Here is a 19,574-nt window from a genome sequence, read left to right as displayed (position 1 = left end):
CTTTCTGCTTATTTAGGCTTTAACAGAGTTGGTGAGAAAGACCATACAGAACTTCCAAAGACAAGAAAAAAGGGACATTGTTTTAGAAAATTGATAATGAATATATTTATAACACTTCTATATGGCTCATACAGCTATAACATGTTTGATATGCACTGATACATAAAATATCTCTCATACACATAATCATCAATCACAGAATAATCCACATAAATGTATCATAAACAGTTGACAGATTTCATTAAAACGATACCATTGAGGACCCTCCCACACGTTTATTACGACTAGGAGGACGTGTATAGGGCAGCTGCGTCTCAAAGCACAGTAGTGTTATAGTTCTTATTTGATCACAGGGATTTCACTGGTTGTACAGGGGAGGGATAGCAGCCTGGTCAATCAGACGGACCGCTGAGCTCACGTTTAGTTTCACTTCGGGAATGTGAGCTATCGCGAGATCAGGCTGGTTTCACAAGACTAGAGGGATAACCATAGAACTTCCACTAACACACTAGCTATTCTCGTACCGTCTCTGCTCGCACACTTGTGTTTTAACACTCATACCCTCTCCAACTCCATAACATATCATTATCTATTATCTTCCTCTTCAAACCCTGACACATTATTATCTATGCCCTTTCACAGTCTAATAGCCTAAAATAGTTCACATTACTGTTCGTAGTACGATCCATATGAGTCCAGTGATAGGTTTTTTTCACTGGCATGGGGGTGTGTCCTCACTGTCCTGCAACGTCATTGGTTGTCATTGTCGTTGATCGGCAGCCACACCCATGGCACAGAGATCCTCATTGGATGATCCAGGCAGAGCAGCTTCAATAATCCCGCCCTCCTATTCCAGCAGCTGGCCTATCTAAGGGGAAATGGCTCAGTTCTGCCTCCAGGACAAGACTCGTGACAATAAACATCCACCTGCAGACCCTTATTTGACTTTCAAAACAAACATATAAAAGCCTAGAAAACTTGTAGAAAGGCTCAGAGTGGTGGGTAGGACAGTTCCAATCAAAGCACAGTAGAAAGGCTCAGAGTGGTGGGTAGGACAAGTCCAATCAAACACAGTAGAAAGGCTCAGAGTGGTGGGTAGGACAAGTCCAATCAAACACAGTAGAAAGGCTCAGAGTGGTGGGTAGGATAAGTCCAATCAAACACAGTAGAAAGGCTCAGAGAGGTGGGTAGGACAGGTCCAATCAAAGCACAGTAGAAAGGCTCAGAGTGGTGGGTAGGACAAGTCCAATCAAACACAGTAGAAAGGCTCAGAGTGGTGGGTAGGACAAGTCCAATCAAACACAGTAGAAAGGCTCAGAGAGGTGGGTAGGACAAGTCCAATCAAAGCACAGTAGAAAGGCTCAGAGAGGTGGGTAGGACAAGTCCAATCAAAGCACAGTAGAAAGGTTTGGGCTCGCTGTTTTTTGATCGTTTTGATTGTCTTGAGTTAGGCTTGGTTGTCAGATTTTGGGATGTGGGGGGCGGAGGTGGAAGGGGGCAGGGAGGAGGGTTATGAGAAGTCCCACACCTCCTCTGTGGGGTGAGCGATGGCGGAGGTGGGGGGGTGGCAGGACGGGGTAGGGGAGCAGGACACAGGGGGTCATCGGGGCTGGAAACTCCAAGGGGCACCGCGGGGTACATGAGACTGAGGAAGGAGTCCCGGGTATGATGCCTTTTCACCTGTCATACAGTCCACAGAAAAATACATGAATACGAAGTCAGCCATACCGTACCACAGAATGCAATCCAGTCCAAAACACAGCATTTTGATGATGATGAGACCTACCTGTTTGAAGAAGGCATGGGTCAACAGTGTAGAAGCAGAGGGTCTATGGAACACCAAAACAGGACAAAGTCACACCATGCCATAATGTCCCACAACACTGTCATATCTAGCAGTCACACCGTGCCTTAATGTCCCACAACACTGTCATATCTAGCAGTCACACCGTGTCTTAATGTCCCACAACACTGTCATATCTAGCAGTCACACCGTGTCTTAAGGTCCCACAACACTGTCATATCTAGCAGTCACACCGTGTCTTAATGTCCCACAACACTGTCATATCTAGCAGTCACACCGTGTCTTAATGTCCCACAACACTGTCATATCTAGCAGTCACACCGTGCCTTAATGTCCCACAACACTGTCATATCTAGCAGTCACACCGTGTCTTAAGGTCCCACAACACTGTCATATCTAGCAGTCACACCGTGCCTTAATGTCCCACAACACTGTCATATCTAGCAGTCACACCGTGTCTTAATGTCCCACAACACTGTCATATCTAGCAGTCACACCGTGTCTTAATGTCCCACAACACTGTCATATCTAGCAGTCACACCGTGTCTTAAGGTCCCACAACACTGTCATATCTAGCAGTCACACCGTGCCTTAATGTCCCACAACACTGTCATATCTAGCAGTCACACCGTGTCTTAATGTCCCACAACACTGTCATATCTAGCAGTCACACCGTGCCTTAATGTCCCACAACACCGTCATATCTAGCAGTCACACCGTGTCTTAATGTCCCACAACACTGTCATATCTAGCAGTCACACCGTGTCTTAATGTCCCACAACACTGTCATATCTAGCAGTCACACCGTGTCTTAATGTCCCACAACACTGTCATATCTAGCAGTCACACCGTGTCTTAAGGTCCCACAACACTGTCATATCTAGCAGTCACACCGTGCCTTAACGTCCCACAACGCTGTCATATCTAGCAGTCACACCGTGCCTTAATGTCCCACAACGCTGTCATATCTAGCAGTCACACCGTGCCTTAATGTCCCACAACGCTGTCATATCTAGCAGCACTTGGAATCTCACATATTACACGCCTTTCAAAAATGACAGAAATTCAGACAGAACACAAGAACATTTAAAATTGTTCCTTGAATGAAAGAACCGACTTCAAACGGAGGTACCAGAGCCCCTGTGTATAACGTCTGCTGCTCCTGTGTGTGTGTGTCTCACCTGCATTCGCTGTGTGTGTTGGTGTGCGTGTGCTTGCGTTCGGTGTGTGTGCACACGTGTATGTCTTACCTGCAGTCGGGCTGCTGTTGCAGACACAGCTGGACCAGGTTGTGCAGGGTGGCCGAGTGGTTCTTGGGGGCGGGGCTCTGAGGTCTCTCGGCGGTGGCGGTGTGGGTCAGGCTGCCCGTGGCAACACTCTCCCCGATGCCAGAGTCCACCCCGGAGCGGGACACCTTCAGCCCCCCTAGCTCCCCTAGGGGGGAGGGGGCCACGTCCAGCAGGCAGCAGTGGGACCCACGCAGCTTCTGGAGCAGCATCTGGAGGGAGAGACACAGACATATGGACGCATGGACACAGTCACACAGAGGGAGAGAGATGGAGAAAAGACGAGAGACTCTCACAGACTGAACTATGTTTTGTAATGTATGAGAACAGCCCTAGCGTATGGCATTGTGCTGTATGTATGTAAGGCCCCAGTACCTGTGTAGGGGGCATGTCCTGGAAAGGCACCCTGCCACTGACCAGCTCACAGACTACTATCCCCAGACTGTAGATGTCTGACTTCACCCCATAGCCATGCAGGTCCTGTCGTAGCAGCTCTGGGCTGAGCCAGGGTAGCAGGGTGGGGCTGTGATGGGGCATGTCGAACACGGTCCTCACCTTCTTCCCATCCCGCATCATACTATAAACACTGTGCAGCCCCGAGAGGTAGACACGGCCCTCCCCAGACAGCAGGATGTGACTGGCCTTCACTCCCCTGAGAGGAAGTGGAGAAGAGAAGAGGAGAAGAGCGTTCACTCTCGCCAAATCTTCAGGCTTCTACACTACAGTCAACTAACTATTGATGATGCATTAGGTTGTTTTTACCAGCTCAGACCAACTGTCCCTGGCACATTCTACATGTTGAATTGCGAGCAACTCCGAGCAACTATGTCCAACTGAGACAGCAAACTAGGCTGATTCTTTCAACAAATCAAATGAAATGTTATTGGTCACAAGCGCCGAATACAACAGGTGTAGACTTGCCGTGAAGTGCTTACTCACGGGCCCTTTTCCAACAATGCAGAGTTAAAAAGTTACAAGCATTTGCTAAATAGGAACACATAGTAACACAATAGCGAGGCTGTATACAAGGAGTACCAGAACCGTCTAACAGTTGGGTTGGTTATAGTTGGACAGAAGTGTATCAGTGTTGCTTCAGTCCCTCTCCTCGCCCCAACCTGGGCTCCAACCAGGGACCCTCTGAACACATCAGCAACTGCCACCCATGAGCATCGTTACCTATCGCTTGACCGCTAACTAGCGCACCGCTAACTAGCGCACCGCTAACTAGCTAGCCATTTCACATCGGCTACATGTAGAAGCCTTAAAATGGTTCATATCTCTCCCTTGTCCCCATGGTGTCTTTCCTCCCTCACCTGTGCACGTAGCCCATGAGGTGCAGGTATTGCAGAGCCTTCAGGACTCCGTGGAGGAGGTAAGCGATCAGGGACTCCCTCATCCCGTCAGGGAAGAACGTCCTCAGCAGGCTATCTGCCGAACCTGGACAGAGAGAGAAGTCGGTAACTATGGTTCCAAATGGTTCGTAATGTTCTTACAAACATAGGCATTTTTTAACATGTCATTTCTGTACCATAAAAAGTAAAGTTCAACCAACTTATCGCTGAGAGAAGGAGCTATGGACGAAGAGAGATGGGGGGAGTAAGTGTGGGAGAGAGATGGTTGAGAGGAAACGTGTGTGTTAGAAGATGCATGCAGTAGACTGACCGTAGCCCATGAGTGGTGTGAGGACCCAGAGCTGGCAGCAGGAGCTGAAGACCAGGCGAGAGGTCAGCAGATTGGGATGGCGGAACAGCCTGGAGAGAAGAACCTCGTCTGGGGACACAGCCAGGAACACTGGGGGTCACACAGCCAGGAAACACTAGGGTCACACAGCCAGGAAAACACTAGGGACACAGCCAGGAAACACTAGGGTCACACAGCCAGGAAACACTAGGGTCACACAGCCAGGAAACACTAGGGTCACACAGCCAGGAAACACTAGGGTCACACAGCCAGGAAACACTGGGGTCACACAGCCAGGAAACACTGGGGTCCACACAGCCAGGAAACACTGGGGTCCACACAGCCAGGAAACACTGGGGTCCACACAGCCAGGAACACCGGGGTCCACACAGCCAGGAAACACCGGGTCCACACAGCCAGGAAACACTGGGGTCACACAGCCAGGAAACACTGGGGTCACACAGCCAGGAAACACTGGGGTCACACAGCCAGGAAACACTGGGGTCACACAGCCAGGAAACACCGGGGTCACACAGCCAGGAAACACTGGGGTCCACACAGCCAGGAAACACTGGGGTCCACACAGCCAGGAAACACTGGGGTCCACACAGCCAGGAAACACTGGGGTCACACAGCCATGAAACACTGGGGTCACAGCCAGGAAGCACTGGGGTCACACAGTCAGCCAGGTGGCTTGTACCACTGCCAAGTGCCAACAATGTTATTATGAACAATGACCTAAATGGTCCCTGACCCTGGATCTAGAGAGCAAGAGCACAGGTTTTGTTCCAGCCCAACGCTAACTCATCTTATTCAAGTAATCGACTGACTCAACTAAGAAATTGATTTGTTGAATCAGGTGTTTTGAATCAGTTGTGGCTGGAACAAAATATGTATCTTATGACATGAACTTCAATGAAAAGACAAGGTGGTTCGTATCTGTAGGACCTTTAATACAGTACCGCACCATCAACTGTAGCAGCTCATCCTCAGTACACTCATCCAGGTTGGTGTTCTTGACTGCCACCAGCTGGCGGGAGGGGGTGTGGCGCGCCATGCGCACCTGGCTCAGGTTGTTGAAGCCTTTCCCTGTGAACACGGTTTGGTAATAAATATTAAGACATGTAGAAACACGTTCAACTCTGAAAACCCTTCATTCTCAGGTACTGTGTGGTTAGTATGGTCTTCAATAATCCAGGGAGATTTGTGAACTAATATTTTGAATTGGCCAGTTTATTCAACAGATGTGCCAAAAGGTAATAGACTATGTGTAACATAAAATGTCCACAATACAAACGCTTTATACTCGGGCTATGTGTAGTATGGGACTTGGTCAGTGAAATTGTAAACAACGCTTTTGGATTAGCTATTCTATTCAACAGTAACATGCTAAAAGGAAATATGCTTTGTATTTGTCAGAGGAGATATTACTCTGCAGGCAACAACTATGTAGTGAAAGGACTTGTCTTTCTGGGTTGTAGTGATGAGTTGATTTGTGACCAATGGTATGCTCACCCAGCTCTGACAGCAGCTGGTAGTGGGCGGAGTTAGCAGAGAGCGCTGTGATGTCATCGCTGCCTGCACCACCCCAGGTGAAAGTGCATTCTGAGACGTCAGAGCTCTGTGAAGAATCAAACACACACGTACTCACACACAACCCTGACACGTATCAGCAGAATACTTCATTAGATCACAGAACATGTAGTAACAACATGGTAATAGTATGGAAACATGTTGTAGTTTACCTAGATTAGGGATAGTTCACCCAAATGAACTGTTTTTTCTTACCCTGTAGGCAGCCTACAAATACAGTCTACAAGTGCTTTAGTATAGCATGGTATTTTTTACTAACATGAAATGGGTCCATTTAGCAGAGAAGAGGAAGCAGAATGAGGGTGAGTGAGTGTTGCCTTTGAGCCTGAAGAGGTCAAAGTACTTAGGTGTTGTGGTGATGACCAACCAGTGGCTGCCACAGGGGGGCACTGTGGGGTTAAGCTACACAGGGTAATGCTGGGGTGGGGGTAGTATCACGGGGGGGAGGGAGAGGCTGTAAACTACTTTGTGTTAAGGGGTCAGGGCCGTGCACAGACCTTTCAGGGGGCCGATGCTTAAACTAATTCATATCTCGAAATTCAGAACATACCACTGCCTTTGTAGCGAACTGTTTTATTGTTTTAGCACAGACCTATTTATTTCTGCAACAACGCATTCAATCATCACAAATTGAAAGCTAGCGAGTTACAGCGCCTCCTAAAGACGTGGGGAACAGAAGGTGGGCTATCAGCTGATCTTTGATGTTGATGATTGATGTAAATCTGCTAGTTAGTTAGCAAGATTTGTTTTTATTGATTGTGATTTATCTTAAATGCTCTTAAATAATAACTTCATGATATGATACTCATCATCCTCTAACTCAAGATATATGGCTGGCTGGCTATTGGCTTGTGTGGATATTTTAGTATCACCTGGTGGTTAACTAGAGTCTTAATCTCATGACTCTGGATCAGAAGGTTGTGAGGTGGACACTCGTGTTTTATTTAACCCTATCCAAACCTTAACCCTTAGCTTAACCATTCAGAACGAGTGTCTAACCTTAACCCTTAGCTTAACCATTCAGAATGAGTGTCTAACCTTAACCCTTAGCTTAACCATTCAGAATGAGTGTCTAACCTAACCATTCAGAACGAGTGTCTAACCTTAACCCTTAGCTTAAACCATTCAGAATGAGTGTCTAACCTTAACCATTCAGAACGAGTGTCTAACCTTAACCCTTAGCTTAACCATTCAGAATGAGTGTCTAACCTTAACCATTCAGACGAGTGTCCTAACCTTAACCCTTAGCTTAACCATTCAGAATGAGTGGTCTAACCTTAACCATTCAGAACGAGTGTCTAACCTTAACCCTTAGCTTAACCATCAGAATGAGTGTCTTAACCTTAGCCCTTAGCTTAACCATTCAGAATGAGTGTCAAACCTTAACCCTTAGCTTAACCATTCAGAACGAGTGTCTACCTTAACCCTTAGCTTAACCATTCAGAACGAGTGTCTAACCTTAACCCTTAGCTTAACCATTCAGAATGAGTGTCTAACCTTAACCCTTAGCTTAACCATTCAGAATGAGTGTCTGACCTTAACCCTTAGCTTAACCATTCAGAACGAGTGTCTAACCTTAACCCTTAGCTTAACCATTCAGAACGAGTGTCTAACCTTAATCCTTAGCTTAACCATTCAGAACGAGTGTCTAACCTTAATCCTTAGCTTAACCATTCAGAACGAGTGTCTAACCTTAGCCCTTAGCTTAACCATTCAGAATGAGTGCCTAAGCAATGTTTTAAACCTATGCAAAACCTTAACCCTTAATCTTCTAAATTTGACGTTTGGAGCAATTTCGAAATGTGTGTTTGGAGAAATAGAACAATACCTAGCATGAGGAGTCAACCCAGAGTGTAAAAAGCACTTTGAAATGTGACGTTTGGAGCAACTTCGAAATGTGACGTTTAGATAAACGTAAATAAACATCTGATTCTGCAGTGAGCCTGTGAGAGCTTGTTGCGAGCCTAGACTACCTGTGATGCTGCTGCTGACTGAGGAAGGGATGGAGTCGGGTCGGAGGGAGGGTCGTTGATGCAGCCGCTCCTCTCTCTGTCTGCTCTGTGTATCAGCCAATGTAACAGTGTCCTTCCGTCCCTCTCCTCAACCCCTACCTGGCCTCGAACAGGGGTAACAGTGTTCCTTCCGTCCCTCTCTTCGTCCCTACCTGGCCTCGACCAGGGGTAACAGTGTTCCTTCCGTCCCTCTCCTCGCCCCTACCTGGCCTCGAACCAGGGGTAACAGTGTTCCTTCCGTCCCTTCTCCTCGACCCTACCTGGCCTCGAACCAGGGGTAACAGTGTCCTTCCGTCCCTCTCCTCGCCCCTACCTGGCCTCGAACCAGGGGTAGCAGTGTTCCTTCCGTCCCTCTCTTCGCCCTACCTGGCCTCGAACCAGGAGTAACAGTGTTCCTTCCGTCCCTCTCCTCGCCCCTACCACTGGCCTCGAACCAGGACCCTCTGCCCAATCGACAACAGTCACCCTCGAAGCAACCATTACCCATCGCTCCACAAAAGCCGCGGCCCTTGCAGAGCAAGGGAAACAATTACTTCAAGGTCTCAGAGCGAGTGATGTCATCGATTGAAGCGCTATTAGCGCGCACACCGCTAACTAGCTAGCCATTTCTCACCGGTTACACCAACTAGACTGAATATTGATGATGATGTAACTCAAGGGTTAATCAAATGTTATACTGCTGTGGCAACACTGTTGATATTATAAACTAGGTAGCTAGCTACACACACACTAGGCTGGTGGCCGCATCTCATGCATTTTTGGATACCGGGCATTAGCAATCTCAGTACATGGCAGACTGGGGAAAAAGGCGCAACTGGGCAAGCGCGAGATCTGTACAGGGCTGACCAACAGGGCTGACCAACAGGGCTGACCAACAGGGCTGACCAACAGGAGCAACCAACAGGAGCAACCAACAGAGCAACCAACAGGAGCAACCAACAGGAGCAACCAACAGGAGCAACCAACAGGGCTGATCAACAGGAGCAACCAACAGGGCTGACCAACAGGGCTGACCAACAGGAGCAACCAACAGGAGCAACCAACAGGAGCAACCAACAGGGCTGACCAACAGGAGCAACCAACAGGAGCAACCAACAGGAGCAACCAACAGGGCTGACCAACAGGAGCAACCAACAGGGCTGACCAACAGGAGCAACCAACAGGGCTGACCAACAGGAGCAACCAACAGGGCTGATCAACAGGAGCAACCAACAGGGCTGACCAACAGGAGCAACCAACAGGGCTGATCAACAGGAGCAACCAACAGGGCTGATCAACAGGAGCAACCAACAGGGCTGACCAACAGGAGCAACCAACAGGGCTGATCAACAGGAGCAACCAACAGGGCTGACCAACAGGAGCAACCAACAGGCTGATCAACAGGAGCAACCAACAGGGTTGATCAACAGGAGCAACCAACAGGGCTGACCAACAGACGCATCACGACGACTTGCGGGCAATCGGTTCAGAACAACAATGACCAAAACTTTATACAAAAAAATATATATATATATATATATATATACACACACCACCACCCAGAAGGGCACTTGGCGAGTGGGAGGGCAAAGTGCTGGGCACAGGTTGACTCCCATCTGTGCACGTGCCTGGGCGGGATGCTGTGGCAGTTAGCTCCAGGGTGAGCTGACACAGCAGCTATGAAAAAGGCTTGCTGCTGTGCTATATGGTTCACTTATAGGCTATGTAATGTTCTAGTGATCTGGTCTGTGGCTGGCAGCCCTATTATGTGGTAGGTTACACGCAGCTCTACCATCACATAGACAGGACCCGGAGCTGTCCTATGTTGTCCTAGTGGTCCCTAAAGACCTCTGACCTCATAGAATAGAACTAGGCTGACCACACCATAAAGACAAGGCCGGGTGGGCTTCAGTGCTCCGATTGGATGCTAACAGAGTGGACACAGCACTGTACTGACCAGGTATTGGTGGCTGATGTCCTCATACTGGTCCTCTATGCTGATTGGCTGGACCTGAGTGGGGGAGATGCAGGAGCAGTCCTGGGGAAGAGGGGAGGAGGGAGGAGGGGGTGAGACATGCCCCCCGAGGAGAGGAGAATAGAGGAGAGGAGTGAGACGGTCCAATAGGGAAGGAGGGAGGAGAGGACAGGCATGCCATCATGCCCTTATAAGGAGATGAGGGACTTAGGAAGACAACACTGAAGAGATACTTTGGAGCATCAAGGTTGGAGCCAATGTGGAAAACAACAGTGTTTGTGGAGGAAGACTGCAGTGCATGTCCATGAAGTGACTGCTACTTTAGAAAGAGACAGCTGAGATGGATGACAGGGTTAGCAGCAGATTGGTACCCATGATATAACCTACAGGGAAAGGTATGGCAATATGCATGGATAATGAGATGGGTCTTATGAATGAACCCTGATAAAGAAAGCATGAGTTCTAGGATGGAGCGTGGCCAGATCAATGTGCTATGAGAGAGACACTACTGCACACCTGGAGGAGACGCTGGCTCATTAGATCATCATCATCATCATCATCAACCTCTTTAGATAAATCATTGACATGATCGGCTAAACATCAAAGCCATGCTGATTAAAATAAATATCCCTTACCAAGAAAGACATGGATTTCTCTTCGTGGGGGTTAGCACTTCACGCGATGGCATTATCTGCTCCACGCCACAGCAAGCGCTGTACAATGAGAGGGGGTGGTGAGAGAGAGGGAGAGAGAGAGACAGAGAGAGGAGAGAGACAGAGAGAGAGACAGAGAGAGACAGAGAGAGACAGAGAGAGACAGAGAGAGAGGCAGAGAGAGAGAGACAGAGAGAGAGACAGAGAGAGAGAGAGAGAGAGAGAACAGAGAGAGACAGAGAGAGAGAGAGAGAGAGAGAGAGAGAGAGAGAGAGACAGAGAGAGAGGCAGAGACAGAGACAGAGACAGAGCCAGAGACGAGGAGAGAGAGAGAGAGAGAGAATGAGCAAGAGGAGAAATACATGGTAACATGAGAGACTTAGTTAGGATTCAACCTGAGAGACAGCCTCCCCATGGGGCGGTCTGTATGTCCATACAGCTTACCTGGCTGTACTCTAACCGGGTTCAATTCCACTGCTATGGCATCTGGCTTCATCACGCCATGCAAAACCACTGCTCCACGTTCTTGAAAACAGAAAAATAAATGATGATGATTAAATAAGCAATAATAGCCCCAGCAGGGATTGTGTGCTGAATGCATGCTGTTTGAAAGAAACATACATTTTCACGGAGGTATCAAAATGTCGACAAAAATAACTATGGCCAGCCGGTGACCACAAAATACTGAGGATTAAAACACGCATTACGTGACTGTTTGGTGCGCAATAGCCAGATTTCACATCGGTATTCGTTACATTTCGTGATACAGAATCGTTGTAGCCACATCTGAATGCAAGCATCTGAAATGCATGTGGTCCATCGCTTTGGCTGTAGCGCTAAGTGCCTCGATGAGTATTTTTCTCCCCATCTCTCTCGCTGCCACAGGCATGAATGGGAAAGGGGACTTTGAGGACAGTGCCGGCGTCCGTGTCGCCATTGTATGAGGCGGCGCGACCTAATGATGAGTCCTTGGTCGCGCTGACCGTTATTGTTCTTGATGGGTCGTCGCTGCCATATACCCACCATTGTGAAAGCTTTACGTCTTTAACAACGCCTATATAGTGACAGTTCTTGCCTGTTGTTGTTGGGGAATTATTTGCTTTTAAACCGATATTCTATTGTATTGTATTCCAGTCTATTCTGTTCTATTCTAGCTATTTTATTATAATCTACTGAGACACCCTACTGGGGGAAAAATTGTTGAATCAACGTTGTTTCCACGTCAATAAAATAATATGTAATGGCGTTGAATCAGCGTGGGAAAATGATTGGATGTGCCAAAGTCATCAACATAAGGCCATTTGTTATTTTTTTTCACATAACTTTTAACTTAAATCAGATGATGTGGTGACATTGTTGATTTCACGTTAGTTGACACTCAATAAAATGTAAATCAAAACGACGTTGAACTGATGTCTGTGCCCAGTGGAACGGGCCCAACACTGTAGCAGAGAAAGCGGTTGTCCTCATCTGATTGTAACCTACAGCATTTGTTTAGTACATGTTTTCAATATAATCATGTAAAAAAAAAAACATAATTAATATAATCACATAATTTGTGGATGGCAGGATTGGCATTAACTGCAATAAGTTTACTTACACTGAAAATCAGTTCATGAAATCTTCATGCCCAATCAGAACAAAAGCAGGCTGGTTTTTTTTTAACCCAACTTACTCTTGCTCTGAATGCGAAACAAACTTGAACAAACCAAGCATGACATGAGGAAGCTCACAACTCGCAATTTAAACATTTCTAATTTGGCAAAGTTAAGGCTTATGACAACGCAAATAGGACGTATGTACAAGGTTGTGCGTACAGACACTGTTCTGACTGAAGATAATAAAATATTTTCAAAATGCAATGGAATGAAATAGAAACAAATTGCGATGCGTTATACACACTGCTAAAACAAATGTATATTGTTGAGAGTATGAAGTTTGAAACTTATAGTTAATGGCAACCAACATACTTCACCTATGTTTTTGCTCTCCTCTCAGATGATTTTACGTAATGACGTAGACACTAACTTGTGGGAACCTGATAAAAGTTGGGATAATTATTGTTATACATTTCATTTTCATCTGTGAACCGCACTGATTTATATAATGTATTTTTTTGCTATTTTTTTTCCCTAATTCGGAGTACATTTTAGTTTTAATTCCATGTATCTTAACTCCATGTTAAAAATTATATATAATTAACAAAATATATGTTAATAACAAATTTCAATTGTATATTAGTGTAGGACTTTATTTAGAAAACCACCTCAAGAAATATTGTCGCGTAATTCACACGTCACTCATTTCAACCGCGCGCTATTTCATGACGTGAAAGAACCTTCAGCACCAACAGTCTGCCCCGATCATTTTCTCCCTAATAGCTACTGTTTCCATTGTTTGATATGTTAGGATTGATGGGACCACATGTGCTCTGGGATTTGTCTAAGGTGTTTAAAATACATCTAAAGGTAGGTTGAGGTTAATTTATATTATATGAAAATCCGGATCATAAGTGACCACATCGATGGGAGAAATCCTTGCCAAAGGCCGGATGGAAATCACGGATGTGCCACAGTACTACATAGCTCTGCAATGTTCGCTTGTCAACTTAATCAGCTGGAGTGAGTTATACTATTCATCATTACTATCCCCCAAAAAACTAATCTCACTCAGAACGAAATCGTGAGATTATAATTTTAACGTGCGAAAACATACTTTTTGCGATTGTCGGTTTGGTTTATTATTATGAAACAAGTCATTGCACTGTCCTCTTGTCGAATTGTTCCATTGGTACCGAGATCAATGATTATTTTTGCACTTGTCACTTATGCTCATCGCAGTTTATATTTAAAGCCATATACTACGCCATTGCTTTTATTATTACACACAATCAGCGAGATGTTTTGTTGTTGTTGATGACGAACGCTCCACGGTGGTTACGCTGTAGCCCGCGAACACGTGATAGTATTCTTACTGTTGATAAAGCAACAAAGTAGCTATCAATGCTTGACATTTCCCTATGCTGACTGCTGCAGATCGCCCAAAGTCCAGAAGACTGTATTCGAATTCCCCGTTTAGGATCATTTAAGTGTTTTGACTTGGAATGAAACATTAGCTTATATCTCAACTTCACATCCAATCTTGTACTTGTTGGAATCAAGTAGATAATATTTCCACCAATCATTGGTTACATTTTATTTATGAACATGTAATGCACAAATTCTAGACCGAATGACAAGTAGCTAATTCTTTCTTCCCTCCTAGATGTGAATGTTTCTAACTTTTGTTGATATTTCAAGTACAAATATGACATTTTCCCCTCAGGATGAGTGTGGTTATGGACAGTTGTTCTCACTAACTACTCAGTAGACGGTCCGCAGAGCCGTTGTGATGGGAATTCCAGCTCAGACCGTCTGGCATCACATAGTCCTCTTTCCCCGCCTGACACTCAAAACAGTCATGTGCAGAAGAAGAGTCCGTTAGATGGTGGGCCAGCTAATTGAGATTGTTTCTAGGGAATCACACAGTCAGAGGAAGAGAGTTGTAGGAACTCCTTTCACTCTACTGAGCCGAGCTGTACGGTGCTGGCCAGGTTATGCAAACCCTCATAGTTGCTAGAAAGGACACAGGTTCGGCTCACCACGATAGTATGAAAAACATTAAAAGTGGGAGAGAGAAAGAGAGGGGTTGTGGCAGAGCAGGTGTCAATCACTGCAGATGAGACCTTAGTCCAGCACCTGTACACAAGATTAGGTACCTCTCTTCTCCTCTCTATTCCTTCATAACTACAGGAAGGGGAAGGATGGCAACAGGTCTCCACCATGCTGCTTTGACCTGTCAAGCCTTGTAGAAAGTCTCCACCATGCTGCTTTACCTGTCAGAGCCCTTGTAGAAAGGTCTCCACCATGCTGCTTTGACCTGTCAGCCCTTGTAGAAAGTCTCCACCATGCTGCTTTGACCTGTCAAGCCCTTGTAAACAGTCTCCACGCATGCTGCTTTGACCTGTCAAGCCCTTGTAGAAAGTCTCCACCATGCTGCTTTGACCTGTCAAGCCCTTGTAGACAGTCTCCACCATGTTGCTTTGACCTGTCAAGCCCTTGTAGACAGTCTCCACCATGCTGCTTTGACCTGTCAAGCCCTTGTAGACAGTCTCCACCATGTTGCTTTGACCTGTCAAGCCCTTGTAGACAGTCTCCACCATGCTGCTTTGACCTGTCAAGCCCTTGTAGACAGTCTCCACCATGCTGCTTTGACCTGTCAAGCCCTTGTAGACAGTCTCCACCATGCTGCTTTGACCTGTCAAGCCCTTGTAGACAGTCTCCACCATGCTGCTTTGACCTGTCAAGCCCTTGTAGACAGTCTCCACCATGCTGCTTTGACCTGTCAAGCCCTTGTAGACAGTCTCCACCATGCTGCTTTGACCTGTCAAGCCCTTGTAGACAGTCTCCACCATGTTGCTTTGACCTGTCAAGCCCTTGTAGACAGTCTCCACCATGTTGCTTTGACCTGTCAAGCCCTTGTAGACAGTCTCCACCATGCTGCTTTGACCTGTCAGCCCTTGTAGATAAGTGGTTAGGGAATGACAGGAGATGAGGAAGGAAAGCCATCTCTTGGGAAATGCCTCTCATTTGAGCCTTTCACCTTATCAGAGAAAGGGGAGGGGTGGTGGGGCTACGCTCTGATTCTCTTCGCCTCTCCCCGACGTGTTTACTTGTTCACTGTCCCTCAGTTGTTAAAGGTATTGATTGTTGGTGTAGCATGGGGTAGAGGAGCTAGAATGAAGATCACAGCTTGACAAGAAGGATATAGGCTAGAGCAAGGCTAGAGAATCTTCCTGCAGTCAGGGAGAGGGAACGAAAAAAAAATATATATATATTTTCTTCATGTTTTGTACACTCAGTGATGTTAGCATGTCCAATAAGTGTGTGTGTATATATATATATATAAGCCATGTCTCAGTTAGCTACCTTGTCTCTTGTGTGTAGTAGTAGACAGTGACAGCATGTGGTGCAGTGTACTGTCACTCCAATTGGTTTCCTTGCCCAAGGGATGGATTGTCACTTAAACAGGCCTGCTGCACTACTGTGGGTAAGGATGGGATGTATCTGATGCTAAGTCCAATTCAAAAGGTTCATTAAACATACTTGTTGGGGCTGCTTCATCTGCAAGCAGGACCTCTGGGTCTTATTTACCTGGGAAACGGAAGCAAAGGGGCCAAAACGGGGAGGACTTACTAGTACCTGTACCTGACTTTGTCCAGTAAGAAATGCTTGATTTAGTTTTCCATTGGCAAAAGATGTTTTGATACGGTGTGGCACAAAATGATACGATCCCAGGTTGGTGTATGGAACGTCTAGGCTATTTTGCTTCTAGTCATATGTAGTTGAGTCGTAAGCACATTCCCTGTGACCATCACCCTGATATTGGAAATAGAGTGAAAAGGAGAAGCATAGAAATCAGATGAGGTCACTGTGATGATTCCCTGGAGGATGAGTGTTACACTGGCAGCAGAGACACTGCTGATATGTTAGGGTTCGTGAGGCTGACCGTTATCTTATGTAAGGAGTCTGAGCTGCTATTTAGCTGAGGGATACAAGCTCGCTCTCTCTCTGCTCTCTCTCTCTCTCTCTCTCTCTCTCGTGTTTCACATGCAGAGGGATACTCAGTCTCTCTCTTGGACATGCAGAGATTTTATATAATCTTAGAAGGCACTGCACTAGCCCTGACCCAGGATGAAAGTCAGGGACACGCTCGCACACGATACAACACACTCAGACAGAGACTCCTACTCTATTTTCACCTTGAAATGTTGTAGGCAGCACTAGCTCTACACTAGCCTTGACCCAGGACCAACACACCACACATGTACGACACACACTGGTCACACTGTGCCTTAGCTCTGCCTCCAACTCCATAACACAGTCAGGAGCCTTTGCCTTTAAGACTGTGCTTGGCTTCTCGTGGGAAGCCGCCCCTTTAAGAACTCGCATCCTGTCTTGTGTCATCCCTTTAACACTGGAAGGCGTCTCAGTGTCAAACAACAGGAAGGGCTTCCCCCCACCCCCTCTCTAATGCTATGTGGCACATTTCTGTCTGCAGCTTGCCTGTCCTACAATAGGCAGTTTAGCTGCTGGTAGAGGCTAGGAGTGGTCTCTATAGACTAGTGTTTTCACTAGGGCCTGGAGGAGACTAGGAGTGGTCTCTATAGACTAGTGTTTTCACTAGGGCCTGGAGGAGACTAGGAGTGGTCTCTATAGACTAGTGTTTTCACTAGGGCCTGGAGGAGGCTAGGAGTGGTCTCTAGACTAGTGTTTTCACTAGGGCCTGGAGGAGGCAGGAGTGGTCTCTATAGACTAGTGTTTTCACTAGGGCCTGGAGGAGACTAGGAGTGGTCTCTATAGACTAGTGTTTTCACTAGGGCCTGGAGGAGACTAGGAGTGGTCTCTATAGACTAGTGTTTTCACTAGGGCCTGGAGGAGACTAGGAGTGGTCTCTATAGACTAGTGTTTTCACTAGGGCCTGGAGGAGACTAGGAGTGGTCTCTATAGACTAGTGTTTTCACTAGGGCCTGGAGGAGACTAGGAGTGGTCTCTATAGACTTGTGTTTTCACTAGGTCCTGGAGGAGACTAGGAGTGGTCTCTATAGACTAGTGTTTTCACTAGGGCCTGGAGGAGGCTAGGAGTGGTCTCTATAGACTCGTGTTTTCACTAGGGCCTGGAGGAGACTAGGAGTGGTCTCTATACTCTAGTGTTTTCACTAGGGCCTGGAGGAGACTAGGAGTGGTCTCTATAGACTAGTGTTTTCACTAGGGCCTGGAGGAGACTAGGAGTGGTCTCTATAGACTCGTGTTTTCACTAGGGCCTGGAGGAGGCTAGGAGTGGTCTCTATAGACTAGTGTTTTCACTAGGGCCTGGAGGAGGCTAGGAGTGGTCTCTATAGACTAGTGTTTTCACTAGGGCCTGGAGGAGGCTAGGAGTGGTCTCTATAGACTAGTGTTTTCACTAGGGCCTGGAGGAGACTAGGAGTGGTCTCTATACTCTAGTGTTTTCACTAGGGCCTGGAGGAGACTAGGAGTGGTCTCTATAGACTAGTGTTTTCACTAGGGCCTGGAGGAGACTAGGAGTGGTCTCTATAGACTAGTGTTTTCACTAGGGCCTGGAGGAGACTAGGAGTGGTCTCTATACTCTAGTGTTTTCACTAGGGCTCTAGCTGCTAGTTAGTATGACTCACTCAGACACTCAATGGTTAAGACCTCCAACAGCAGAATCAGCTGGAGGAATGTTTCTGTCCTAAGTGTTCACATGTCAGAGGGAGTGAGATGGAGAAATGACAAGGCAGGATAGAAGGGGGGATAGAGGAAGAGAAGCTACAGCTCAATTTGTCTGTGGGTAACAGACGTCTATGTTGTTATTGGACATGCTAACATGCACTGAGTGTACAAAACATGAAGGACACCTCTTTCATTAACAGACTGACCAGGTAAATCCAGGTGAAAGCTATATGATCCCTTATTGATGTCACCTGTTAAATCTACTTAAATCAGTGTAAAATATTTAAGTGCTTTTTAACAGGGTATGGTAGTAGGTGCTAGGTGCACCGATTTGTGTCAAGAACTGCAATGCTGGCTGGGTTTTTCACGCTCAACAGTTTTTTAAAATTGTATTTATTTTTTTATTTTTTATTTCGCCAATGTCCCCTTTGGCCGCCTTTCCTTCCTTCCAGCTGCCAATGACTGGAACGAACTGCAAAAATCACTGAAGCTGGAGACTCATATCTCCCTCACTAACTTTAAGCACCAGCTGTCAGAGCAGCTCACAGATCACTGCACCTGTACATAGCCCATCTGTAAACAGCCCATCCAACTACCTCATCCCCAACTACTGTTATTATTATTTTTTTTGCTCCTTTGCACCCCAGTATCTCTACTTGCACATTCATCTTCTGCACATCTATCACTCCAGTGTTTAATTGCTAAATTGTAATTATTTCCTCACTATGGCCTATTTATTCCCTTACCTCCCTTATCTTACCTCGTTTGCACACACTGTATATAGACCTTTCTATTGTGTTATTGACTGTTTGTTTATTCCATGTGTAACTCTGTTGTTTGTGTCATGCTGCTTTGCTTTATCTTGGCCAGGTCACAGTTGTAAATGAGAACTTGTTCTGAGGGCAGAAGGAGGTGCAACTCAATATTAGGAAGGTGTTCCTAATGTTTGGTATACACAGTGTAGCCTATTAAAATATATGTGGGGGGGGGGTGTTTTGTACTCAGTGTATAGCTTACCTACTAGTAGTACCTCCTGTTTCACTCTGTTCCAAAATGTTTCTCCCTACTGAACACTTCTCTGGTCTGTTTCACTCTGTTCCAAAACGTTTCTCCCTACTGAACACTTCTCTGGTCTGTTTCACTCTGTTCCAAAACGTTTCTCCCTACTGAACACTTCTCTGGTCTGTTTCACTCTGTTCCAAAACGTTTCTCCCTACTGAACACTTCTCTGGTCTGTTTCACTCTGTTCCAAAACGTTTCTCCCTACTGAACACTTCTCTGGTCTGTTTCACTCTGTTCCAAAACGTTTCTCCCTACTGAA

The 19,574-nt window shown here is 46.3% G+C and overlaps 1 protein-coding gene across 1 annotated transcript; it reads right to left on the bottom strand.

Moving 5' to 3' along the window:
- Positions 1-80: 80 nt before the first annotated feature.
- On the bottom strand, positions 81-11,018 carry LOC115182107 (STE20-related kinase adapter protein alpha-like). Its single transcript, XM_029743765.1, has 11 exons — positions 10,965-11,018; positions 10,312-10,392; positions 6,286-6,391; positions 5,738-5,859; positions 4,940-5,123; positions 4,753-4,881; positions 4,404-4,527; positions 3,466-3,742; positions 3,055-3,302; positions 1,787-1,829; positions 81-1,680 (listed from the first exon to the last, which is right to left on the bottom strand). Exons 1-11 carry the CDS (start codon positions 10,974-10,976, stop codon positions 1,342-1,344), a joined length of 1,665 nt encoding a protein of 554 aa, XP_029599625.1. The 5' UTR covers positions 10,977-11,018; the 3' UTR covers positions 81-1,341.
- Positions 11,019-19,574: the final 8,556 nt, after the last annotated feature.

The sequence above is a fragment of the Salmo trutta genome, unplaced genomic scaffold (genome assembly GCF_901001165.1).
Source record: "Salmo trutta unplaced genomic scaffold, fSalTru1.1, whole genome shotgun sequence".
NCBI classification, from domain to species: domain Eukaryota; kingdom Metazoa; phylum Chordata; class Actinopteri; order Salmoniformes; family Salmonidae; genus Salmo; species Salmo trutta.
The sequence above is the reverse complement of the archived record's forward strand: the minus strand, read 5'-3'. Positions and strand labels throughout refer to the sequence as shown.